This window comes from Berghia stephanieae, chromosome 6 (assembly GCF_034508935.2).
Source record: "Berghia stephanieae isolate SIO BIC M18660-M18661 chromosome 6, UCSD_Bste_1.3, whole genome shotgun sequence".
Lineage (NCBI taxonomy): Eukaryota > Metazoa > Mollusca > Gastropoda > Nudibranchia > Aeolidiidae > Berghia > Berghia stephanieae.
This window is the reverse complement of record NC_088365.1, coordinates 984,292-996,791: the sequence shown is the minus strand read 5'-3', so window position 1 is coordinate 996,791 and position 12,500 is coordinate 984,292. Positions and strand designations below refer to the sequence as shown.

The 12,500-nt window shown below is 36.1% G+C and overlaps 2 protein-coding genes across 13 annotated transcripts in view; one reads left to right on the top strand and one right to left on the bottom strand.

The window, feature by feature from the left end:
• Window positions 1-12,500, bottom strand: part of LOC144975943 (E3 ubiquitin-protein ligase PDZRN3-like) — a 509,994-nt gene that overhangs the window by 150,110 nt on the left and 347,384 nt on the right. For 2 of the 12 annotated variants that reach the window (XR_013646000.1, XM_078920166.1), the window contains exon 1: window positions 2,328-2,757. The exons of the other annotated variants lie outside the window; for them this stretch is intronic. Coding sequence is in view for 1 of the 2 variants with exons in the window: in XM_078920166.1 (XP_078776292.1) it covers window positions 2,328-2,369 (42 nt within the window). In the remaining variant the exon portion in view is untranslated. Of the gene's footprint in view, window positions 1-2,327; window positions 2,758-12,500 lie in introns of those variants that run through there. 12 annotated transcript variants of the gene reach the window in all.
• Window positions 1-12,500, top strand: part of LOC144975946 (uncharacterized) — a 551,710-nt gene that overhangs the window by 498,067 nt on the left and 41,143 nt on the right. The gene's annotated exons all lie outside the window — the stretch shown is intronic.

The window sequence follows — 12,500 nt, the reverse complement described above, 5'->3', positions numbered from 1 at the left end:
TTCTCCATGGGTCAAACGTCGCATAGTACATGTGCAGTGTTGAATTATGATCTCTTCCGTTAGTATTCACGTCACGATTAATTTCAATTTCAATCGAACAACAGAAGGGTCTAATTTTGACGCGCCGAAATGTACCTCCGACAAATTATCATCACTCTGGCGATCACCTCTCTCTCTCTCTCTCTCTCTCTCTCTCTCTCTCTCTCTCTCTCTCTCTCTCTCTCTCTCTCTCTCTCTCTCTCTGCAGAAACCGGAAGAAATGCTAATTCCGTCACACTAGTCACAACGAGAATACTCCAACACCACACTTTGTAAATAAACTTCTTTTAACGTTTCTATTTTCTCAAACAATTCAATGTGCTAAGAGCTCTCTATGATGACAAAACCAACGACATTAAAAGTAAAGAAGCAAATATTCGGCGTTCCCACGTATCTTCTTAAAATATCGCAGGTAGTAAAAATAATTCTCAAAATATTTATTTCAGTTTCAGGTGAGAATGTTTTTGTGCAAGTTTCATAAGGCCGAGGAAGGTAGTAAGCAGAGACAACTGGCACAGTCTGTTATGAATGCAGCAAGTTTTCATACTTCAAATTCCACACTCAGATAAGTAGCCCAGTATCTAGTAGCAAACACATTTCAAGTTCAGAAAAAGTTTTGAAAGATCGAAGAAGGGGCAAGTTGAGGAGAGATAAACATGAAAAAAAGAGGAGGAGGAGGAGGAGGAGGAGGAAGGGGAGGAGGAGGAGGAAGGGAAGGAGGAGAAGAAGAAGAAGAAGAAGAAGAAGAAGAAGAGAAGAAGAAGAAGAAGAAGAAGAAGAAGAAGAAGAGAAGAAGAGAAGAAGAAGAAGAGATGAAGGACTAGGGCGACAGAGGAGGAGGAGGAGAGGAGGAGTGGAGGAAGGAGGAGAAGAAGAGGAGAAGAAGAAGAAGAAAGAAGAGAAGAAGAAGAAGAAGAAGAAGAAGAGAAGAGAGAAGAAGAAGAAGAGAAGAAGAAGAAGAAGAAGAGAAGGAAAGAAGAAGGAAGAAGAAAGAAGAAAGAAGGAAGAAGAAGAAGAAGAAAGAAGAAGGAAAGAAGAAGAGAGAAGAGAAGAAGAAGAGAAGAAGAAGAGAAGAAGAAGACGATGAGAAGATAGAGAAAAGAGATGAAGATGAGAAGAGAAGAAGAAGAAGTAAGAAAAGAAGAAGAAAGAAGAAGAAAGTAAGAAATAGCGCGAGGAAATTCTTGCAAGTTGAAATAGCACCTGAGCCAGTCAACACAATAATGAGTAGGAAAGTGCAGAGACAACAAGAATTAAAACTTCGCAGCGGCGATGGGAGCTCGAACCCGCGACCTCACTTGTACGACAACTCCGCCTGGCCGTGACTCTTCTATCGTATGAGCTACCTATCCACGACCCCCCCCCCCCCCCCAAAAAAAAAAAAAAAAAAAATTTAAAAAAAGTCGCTGCAGATCTTAAGTCTTACTACTTGAGCCTTCTCTCCCCGACTTCTTGATGTCACGGGTTCAACACACATAATGAAATAGAAAGCAATTATTCCCGTCATTTTCACAAATGCAATTTTTAGGGAATCTAAATCGACATAAATGTATTGAACATGTTGCTCTCACAGGAAAGATAGAAGGTAAAAAGAGTAAAGGTAGACCAAGAAAAACATATTTGAATAGTTTGAACAGCTGGGTGACAAAGAAAGAGAAGAGTAATATTATCTCTGATCAGAGAGATGAATGGCGTACCATGATCACCGATGTCTGGTACAGACTTGTTGGTTGAAGAAGAAGAATTCCACGTCATAACGAAATGAGAAGAATTAACCCCACGTTTGTGTCTATGCGTATAAGTTTAATTTCGCTCACAGTATAGTTCATATCGACATTTATTACTATTACTGCTTAGAGGCAATGGGTAACATTTAAGATTGTTGTTGCTGTTGATATCGTTGTTGTTGTTGTTGTTATCGTTGTTGTAGTCGTCGTCGTTGTCATTGTTGATTTGTAAAACGCGCATAATGAACCGTCGCGTCTTCATTCAACACAAACATATAATCGCTCACTCACTCACAAACACATGCAAACGTTGTCGATTATGTTGATTGCATTTTCAAGACAGAGGACGGATTCCATACTTCTAGAAAAATCATACAAAAAGTATAGCCCAGTTAAGTTTACACTTCAGTGCTCCTTTACAAACTAAATATTAACAAGTTGACTAACAAAATGACCAAAAAACAAAACAAAACAAAACAAATCAACATTGTAACTAAATATTAATAGTCAAATTGATGAACAAAAAAAAAAAAGTATACAATAACTTTTTAATTTCCTTACCTTTTCCCCAAAGTCAAAGAACTCACAAACACAGGCACACATCAATACTAATAATAACAATACTATACTACTTCAAACAGTTACGTTAAGTTCCAAATTCCAAGAAACAAAGTAGGTAACAACAAATTCCATTCGCCTTGCTTAGCGTCGTCGTGCATAGGTAGTATAGGTAGGTGCGCACCATTAATTTCTCTCCTTGAACCAAAACAATAATAACAATCACAATAAGAATAACAGTGATAATCTTTGTTCCTTTTGCCAACTCATCCACAAACACTGACACAGACTTAGAAACTCATAAAAACCAAAACCACTGCGACTACTATGACTAGGGCTGTGTCTCTCGTGTAGTAGTACTTCTACTACTACTATAACACTAAAGACACCACAACAACCCTCTTGTTGTTTTCGGGGGTGGGTTTTTGATTCCGCGATTTCTGCGAGAGTGATCGGCATTAGTGCCTAATCGGCATCACAGGAACTAGAGCAATTTGCGTGACGACGACGGCGGGTGAAGACGGGCGGGCGGGCGGCAGACGCGATGCGCGCATGCACGTCGCGGCCTCGGTCGCGATTGTTATTACTAAGCGGCGAGCAGAAATAGAGCGAAGCCATCGCCGCGCCGCATCATAAGTTCTAAGCCAACTAACACTCTCCACCACATTACTACTCACTACAACCACCACCACCACCATCATTTATTTCTATGGTAGACTGGAATCACTCACGCGCACGTTAGCGAGCAATTGCACGCATGGGTATTTTATTCTCTATCAACAATCTGGAATCTGGAATGAATGGCACCCTCCTACCATTCATTGTCTTTGGACTATGTATTTATTTATGCTTCACTGTCTCGAAGGAATTCGTGCTTTCTCTTTCTAGATTATAGTATATTCTGCTCTCTCTCTCTCTCTCTCTCTCTCTCTCTCTCTCTCTCTCTCTCTCTCTCTCTCTCTCTCTCTCTCTCTCTCTCTCTCTCTCTCTCTAGTTATCTATCTATCTCTATCTCTCTATCTTTTTCTCTCTATATATCTCTCGCTCCCTCTCCTTCTCTCTGTCTCGCTCTATGATTCTCTCTCCTCCTCCAACTACAACCTTCTCCTTCTCTTCCTCTTACAAAATGGGGGTAATTTTAGCCGGTGTTATAATAATTTGAAGGACGAGTTTTCTGGCCAAACATTTTTAAAATGTTTTTTGTTTGTTTGTTTTTTCTGTTTGTTTTTTGTTTTGTTTTGTTTTGTTTTTGTTGCATTGTTGTTTATTTGTTTGTTTTCAGAGATTGATATCGTAGTAGAGATGTCACTGGCCATCAGTCTTACATACTACTTTATCTCTCTTTTCTTCTTCTTCTTTTTCTCAGTACTTTTATTCACTCTGACCTATCGCTAGAATAATAATAGTACAGTACATACAACGAGAATGTAAATTTACTGTTATTGGAGGGTGGTTTAGGAAATCTCTGGGCAGGGGGAGATAATGGGTTATGATAATTGTGACAACAGGGTGCTTTTTCAAGATGGCAGTCGAGTCCTTTGATGTGGGGCCAGCATGGGAAAGCAACGATAATAGCGCACAGCGGGTGATTACTATTCTATCTCACCTACCTGGAGTAGGTTGCCGTAAAGGTAAGAAGGGTTAGTTTTAAGTTGGTGGTAAAAATGGGGTGGGTATTTAAGTGTGGTGGGTGTAGTATTATGTATGTTGTTGATGATTATAAAGTTTAGTATTATAATATTTATAAGATGATGTGAAATGTAAATGTAAGTAGAAATAGATGAATGACGGTGCTAGATATGTGATGTATATGATAGATATAATATATATATATTATATAATATATATATAATAATATATAATATATATAGATAGATAGATAGAAATAGATAGATAGTAGATAGATAGATAGATGATAGATAGATATAGATAGATAGAGATAGAAAGATAGATTATAGATAGATAGAGTAGATAGATAGATAGATAGATAGATAGATAGATAGATTAGATAGATAGATAGATGTAGATAGATAGTAGAATATAGATAGATGAGATAGATAGATAGATAGATAGATGAGTAGATAGATAGATAGATAGATAGATAGATAGATAGTTAGATAGATAGATAGATAGATAGATAGATAGATAGATAGATAGATAGATAGATAGATAGATAGATAGATAGATAGATAGAAGATAGATAGATAGATAGATAGAATAGATAGATAGATAGATAGATAGATAGATAGATAGATAGATAGAAGATAGATAGATAGTAGATAGATAGAGATAGATAGATAGATTAGATAGATAGATAGATAGATAGATAATGATAGATAGATAGATAGAAGATAGATAGATATTGATGATAGATGATAGATAGATAGTAGAGTAGATAGATAGATAGATAGATAGATGATAGATAGATAGATAGTAGATAGATAGATAGATAGATAGATAGGATAGATAGATAGAAGAAAGATAGATAGATAGATAGATAGATAGATAGATAGATAGATAGATAGATAGAAGATAGATGATAGATAGATAGATAGATAGATAGATAGATAGATGAGATAGATATAGATAGTAGATAGATAGATAGATAGTAGATAGATAGATAGGATAGATCGATAGATAGATGAGATAGATAGATAGATAGATAGATAGATAGATAGATAGATAGATAGATAGATAGATAGATAGATAGAGATAGATAGAGATAGATAGATAGATAGATAATAGATAGATAGATAGATAGATAGATAGATAGATAGGAGATAGATAGATAGATAGATAGATAGATAGATAGATAGATAGATCGATAGATAGATAGATAGATAGATAGATAGATAGATAGATTATTATTATTATTATTATTATTATTATTATTATTATTATTATTATTATTATTATTATTATTATTATTATTATTAGCTCTCTGCACAGACTTCGATGACGTGTCCTTTTGAGAATATTTGCCAAGTTTGGGGCCACTTGAATCGATCCATCTTAGCAGTATAAATTTTATGGCCAAATTGAAAATAAGAGTCTTTTGTAAGAACATCGTAAGAGTGGAAAATCTGTCTTCCAAGATCCTGGCCATGCAAATGACGCATAAATTACGTGTTAAAACCGCCTCCACTTGGAAGGCAACAAGAATAACTCTTGCACAATTTATCACCAAGGGGAAGTAATAAGACGCCGGTGATGGAAAGAGAAAGAGGGGGGAATAATAAAATGGGAAGAAGAAGGAGTTGTTTATCATCGCCCTGGAAACGACGAGCCAGCTTTTTCACACATTATAATGATCATACGATATAATATAAAGATATAACAATGAGAAAGAATACAATATTATCTAATGGAGGTGAAAGGCAATTCTGAATAGCCCGTTCCGGTACAGCTCTGTTCAGAAAAAAAAAAAACAATTTAATTCAAAACAGCATAATATTACCATTATTGTGTTGAGGAACAGACTAATTAATAAGCTACTTTAAAGGCCAAGTCAATGTCCATTTAAAAACATCAAACCTAATGATAATTTGTTTTCCCAATTATCGGTCCGAATTTTTCTCATTAAATTTGTTTATAATATTTCACCCTCTTGCATTGCTAATTCAAATATTTAATATATGATGAATGTGGATTGCATGAATTTTTTTTTTCTTTTTTCTTTTTGGTCATTACAAGAATTGTCATCATTGTAAAGTTATATTTGAAGCTTATATTCCGTTTATGGTTTTTGTCTTTTGTTTGTTTTTTTTTATTATTTATTTTTATTTTTTTTTTTTTTTTTTTGTTTTTTTTTTTTTTTTTTTGTTTGTTTGATTTTTGTTTTGGTGTGTTTTTTTCTGTTGTTATTTTTATTTTTTTTTAAATTTATTTATGAGCGTCATGGGGTTGGGTAGAAGGGGATGAGAATTATGTGACGAGTTAGCCCTCTTGAGATTCTGATTTTATAACAACACAATTCAACTCGGCATCGTCCTCTTGATGGCTAAAAGGTTCACTTCGTGTCGAGCTAAGCAAGGAAAAAAAAAAGTCTGCTGTGAGCAAACTTGCTTCAACTAGAACAATGCAAGCTGTGTGTGTGTGTGTGTGTGTATGTGTGTGTGTGTGTGTGTGTGTGTGTGTCTAGAACCACAGATTGTCTCACCTTGCTATCACCCAGGCAGGGTCTTTCCCTGGTGTTTGTTTATTTATTTATCTGATGGTGCCGATTGTAGGACGGATGTTGGTTTCCTGGCTTCTACTGCCTCCAATTATAAAATTATACTAAATATATAAGGTAGAGAAGGTGAAAGATTGGGAAGAAGATGGGGGGGGGGGGGGGAGGAGGTGGAAAAGCAAAATTGGAGTGAAATAGGAGAGTGTGTCGATAAGAAAGAAAAAAAAACAAAAGTAAAAATAGAGATTGAGAAAAAAAATCCGGAAAAAATACGACGCTATTTCAGTATAGTACAAAGTAGAAACCAAAAATATTCGAGAATTTACAAGAAACAATAACTAAACCTTAAGTTAATTCTTGCAAGTAAAATTTTTAACATACTTTATTGGCTACGAAACTATGCCGGTTAAAGCAAACTCGTATGAAAATCACGAAAGTTCCCAAATTTGCGTCTTGTTTTAGCAGTGAAGTGTTACTGGTGGAGTAAGAGGTGGTCACGTCTGGTTGAAAAACAAATGACCGATCGGGACAACGTCTGGAAGAAGTTTTTAGCTTCTAACAATGCTACATAAAAGATTCAGTTCGAGAAGAAATCATATTCGGTTTATTTCCAAAGTTGAATAGCCTCCAATGAACCCTGTACTTATTCTATGACAGAATAGTTCCTTCATGGCAACAAATATGTAGGGAGACCATCAACATCTATAGTAACTATCCTGAACCAGCAAAATATACAAAAGACACACCCCCTTCCTGCCCCCTATGTCAACACCACAATGAAACAGTAACACACGACTTGCTTGAATGTCAACCTCTTGAAGACCTGAGATGCACATTCCTCCCACCAAATCCAAGCATCAGTAACACACTTTATAGTCACCTGGAACAACTACAAAAGACGTCTAACTTCTGCGTCATGGTACAAGACCGAAGGGCTAGAGCTCAGGTGGTCGCTGGTTCGGATAACTAAGTAAGTAAGTAAGAACCAGGATATCTCTAGATATCAGACATTTCTAGATTCAGATGAGGCCGAATTTATCCCTGAAGAGCTAAGAAAAGCTGCAGTATCCTCCGTACTAAAGTCATAACAGGATCTTGACAGCCTCAAAATTCCAGTCCAGGACCGTGACCAATGGAAACAATTATAAACATGGATGGAGAGAGCAGCTATATTCATCGAGGTTTTAAAAAATCTGAGGTTGAATTACACAATTCTCGGCAAGCGTCATTCAGACTGCGAGGCTTAGTACTTACGTCTTACTTACTCATTTTATCATCCAGACACAATACCGATTAAAAGCCGTGAGTCACATTTTATATTTAATTCAAATAAAGGTCAATGAATAGCATTTAATCGTTTATTAAGCTCCCAGCAGATGGACGAGCGGCGGACGACGAGAGAACTATTTCAATTTGACCTTTTCAATGTACCAAAACCAAATTAGTACGCTACAATGGTATTTGTTGAGATCACAAGCAACGTTGTTATTGTAAGAAGTAGACAATATCCAGCACAGATGGTTTATTAATTAATTTAAATCTGATCAGTTACAAGCGCGGTTCGGGTTTTCTCTAACCTTTGATTAAATCTGAACAATTTCAGAGAGAGAGAGAGAGAGAGAGAGAGAGAGAGAGAGAGAGAGAGAGAGAGGAGGTAGGGGAGAGAGAGAGAGAGAGAGAGAGAGAGGAGGTAGGGGAGAGAGAGAGAGAGAGAGAGGAGGTAGGGGAGAGAGAGTGAGAGAGAGAGAGAGAGGGGAGTTAGGGGAGAGAGAGTGAGAGAGAGAGAGAGGAGGTAGGGGAGAGAGAGAGTGAGAGAGAGAGAGAGAGGAGGTAGGGGAGAGAGAGAGAGAGAGAGAGAGAGAGGAGGTAGGGGAGAGAGAGTGAGAGAGAGAGAGAGAGAGGAGGTAGGGGAGAGAGAGAGTGAGAGAGAGAGAGAGAAGAGGTAGGGGAGAGAGAGAGAGAGAGAGAGAGAGAGAGAGAGAGCGCAGAAATTGTGCGTCTATGTCTGTGGTCTTGTGGTATAACAATCGCCATCGGAAGGTAGTTCCTGGGTTCGAGTTCCGCACTGAGCGGCGCATAGTAGAGTTCCTGGAAAAAGGCTCTTTACTCACATTCTCTATAAATAGTACCTGGGCGCCGTTAACAGCGTTGTCTGTGACGGAAAAAATGTTAATATAGCGAAACAGACGTCATTCTCGTCCTACTTGTTATGAGTTACTGCTAGTTTGGGATCCCATATAAAGCGATTTGAGCAAGTTTATTTGCTATTGCGCACAAAAATGCTCCAAGTTTTTTGGGTTTTTAAAATTTAATTTAATAGCCAATCAAACAATGAGGTAAATTATAACATATATATATATAACATAATATTATAACATAATATCTATTATATCGGTAACCTATTTAGTCTGTGATTATAATTTGAAAATTAGAAGAAAAAGAAATATATAATATTGTCTCGCCGTTAATGGATTAAAAATCATTATAATTTTTTGTGTTGAAAATTTAATTCTCATAACAGGTGCGGAACGGGAGAGGAAAAAATTCAAAGCGAGAGTTCTATGAATGAATGAGATGTTGATTTGATTGTGATTAGTAGGAGAGATTTGATGTTTCTAATGATTTGTTCTATTTAATGGTTATGGATGGGTATGGATGGGAGGGAGTCGAGGTTGGTGTGTGTGTGTGTGTGTGTGTGTGTGTGTGTGTGTGTGTGAGGCTCCGATGCGTGAAATGACAATATTATTGTTATTATTATTATTGTGGGAAAGATGAGGAGATGCGACATTATAAATAAATGACTATAACTAGTAGGCCTATATTATTTAAATTTAATTGGAAACAGAGCGAGACTGTCTGACATGCGAGAGCAGAGAAAGGGGAAGATGAGAGGAAGAGAGAGAGAGAGAGAGAGAGAGAGAGAGAGAGAGAGAGAGAGAGAGAGAGAGAGAAGAGAGAGAAGAGAGAGAGAAAGGAGAGAAAAGAGAGAAGAGAGAGAGAGAGAAGAGAGAGAGAGAGGAGAGAAGGAAAGGAAGAGAGAGAGAGAGAGATAGAGAGAGAGAGAAGGAAGAGCGAAAGGAAGAGAGAGAGAGAGAGAGAGAGAGAGAGAGAGGGGGGGTAAATAGAATGATTAACTGATTGGTGGACAAGTACACTAATTAATTTTACTTTAACCATAAATTTTATTTTAGAATGTGGAGATGAAAAATAAGGACCAGAACAGATATGAAAGGGAAGTAAACTTCACAAAAATTGTAATTGAAAATAGTAAATAAACTTGTAAATCGAAACAAAATAACAATATCATTTTTAAAAAGAGTAAAGGTAGACCAAGAAAAACATATTTGAAAAGTTTGAACAGCCGGGTGACAAAGAAAGAGAAGAGTAATATTAACTTTCTGAGGTTATCTGATCAGAGAGATGAATGGCGTACCATGATCACCGATGCCTGGCACAGACTTGAGACTTGAAGAAGAAGAAGAAGAAGAAGAAGAAGAAGAAGAAGAAGAAGAGTACGTATGTGCGGCTATGTGGTCTAGTGGTAGGACACCTGACCGTTAACAGCATTGTCTCTGTCCGAAAAAAAATGTAAAATCGCCTAACAGGCATCATGTCCCGTCGATCCTAAATGTTAAATGTTGCTGTTAGCCAGGGACCCCTTGTAAAGCGCTTTGAGCACGTTTAGTGGATATTGCACTATATAGAAGCTCAAGTTTTTTTTTTGTTTTTTTTAAAATTGAAAATAGTAAATAAACTTGTAAATCGAAACAAAATAACAATATCATTTTTTAAAATATATTGAGCACGTATTGTGTAAATTTAAGAGTAAGAGGGGAGTCCGTACTGATCTGTTTCATATTTTACAGGTACGATGAAGAACAAACGTGAGTCCAAAAAAAAAAAATGAAAATAAAAAATAAACGAAAAGAAATACAAAAAAAAAAAAAAAGTATGACAATTTTCTCATCATCAAGACCTTATCTTATTCCTACCAGTTGTGATAAACGACGTGTTTTAACAATCAGACCCCGGTGACCTAAATAACCCGAGACTTTCAGGCGTATTTTTATGACCGATTCTTCCCTTCATCTGACACGCACCGTGTGTTTTAGGGCGCTATCAGTATCAATGTATTTTACTCTCGACAAGACGATGATGATGATGATAATAATAATAATGATAATGATAATAATCGGTAAAGTGTAACTTATTCAAATATTTGATAAATCCATTAAAAAATAAAACATCAAAGGAGTTTACACGGTGTTCTTTTCATTTTCGGCGAAATTTTAACATTGTAATTTCACCTCTTTTTTGTTTGTTTTTACACAAATCAATGTTACCACCTTCACCACTTTGAACTTACAAATTCTAGATTTGTACAGAGATGAATGTATTATTTTAAATTACTGGAAAATCAAAAAGATTATAAAACCATTTTTTTAAAGATTTCTATCGAGTAAATAGGGTTAAACAGTCTTGACGTCACTTCCCTTTTAATGACGCATAGTAACTGGTTCTAAACTATCGGAACAATGGCGGACGCCCTAATGAGATATTTCTCCGACGAGCATAAAAGTGTATCCAAAGGAGAGAAACATTATAAATCTGATCGTGTTTTGACTTTTATACATTCTGATCACATAAGGAATTGGGTTGTCAGACCTGGAAATAAGTTCACGTTGGCCTGAGCCCAGAATTTATTTAAAATCAAGATCCTCGAGTGTTTGTGTTTGCGTTTTGTGGAGAGCTTGCTTGCTTGCGTTGTTTAAAGTTAGTGAAAAGGCCACGACCATTAGAATTAAAACAAATAGGAAGGTGAGAAAGCTAAGTCGGTTAGATGTTGGCTTGTGTGGTTGGAGAACGTGACTGGACGAGATGTGGGCGAGAACGGACGTGACTTTGAATCGAGAGTACAGTACAGTCCGCCATGTTGGATGGAAAATGGACGCTGAGGTTATAATATTATTATTTGTTGTCTATGGTTACAAAGTAAAGTTGCTTGACCTGGATGGTTGCGAAATAATATTATATTATTGTATTGGTTTGTTGGAGTTTGCTTTCCTCACATTGTGGAACGTATCTTCTAATTCATTTAGGCGTTGTTGTTGTTGTTGTTGTTTGTTGTGTGTTTTGTGTATGTGTGTGTGTGTGTGTGTGTGTGTTTCTTCTTCTTCTTCTTCTTCTTCTTCTTCTTCTTATTCTTCTTCTTCTTCTTCTTCTTCTTCTTCTTCTTCTTCTTCTTCTTCTTCTGTCTATGTGTGTGTGTGTGTGTGTGTGTGTTTGTGTGTGTGTGTGTGTTTGGAGAAGGGGGTTGTTACGAATCTTATTAAGATTATAATATTATGTATACTGTTGTGTTTTCTTTGTTATTTTTTTTTTCCTGTTCAAGTTTCTGACATGGCTGATGTCCAAAACATTCTTCATTCATTGACGAATGTGCTTTACGCAAATACAGCTCTAGAACAGACAATGTTTGACAAGGGAGCAGTATTATTTTTGTTGTTGCTATTTGTGCTTTTAAAAGATTAGTTAAAAATCCTACCGTGCTGTGAGGGTAGAACGACCGTATCTAATATTTACAACCTGTTTTTGTTTTTATTTTGTTTCCACGAAGACGTCATCATACGCCGCAAATCATTTCACTTTCATCAAATTATCAACAACAACAACAACAACAACAACAACAACAACAACAGCAACCCCCCCCCCAAACCAACCAAACAAAAAAAAAATTAAATTTAAATAAATTAAAATCAACTAAAGCAACCCCTCCCCCCCCAAAAAAAAAAAACAAAAAAACAAAAAAAACAAAAAAAAAAACAAACAGAACAAAACAAAAAAAACAACAACAAATGACCAAAAAGAAATTAACAAACAAAAAAAATGCAAATAACCAAAAAAATCAACAAACAAACAAAATAGAAATAAACAAAGTAAAATATAAACAAAGAAGGAAAATAAATAAATAAATAGATAAATAAATAAATAAACTAGTCTCGTCA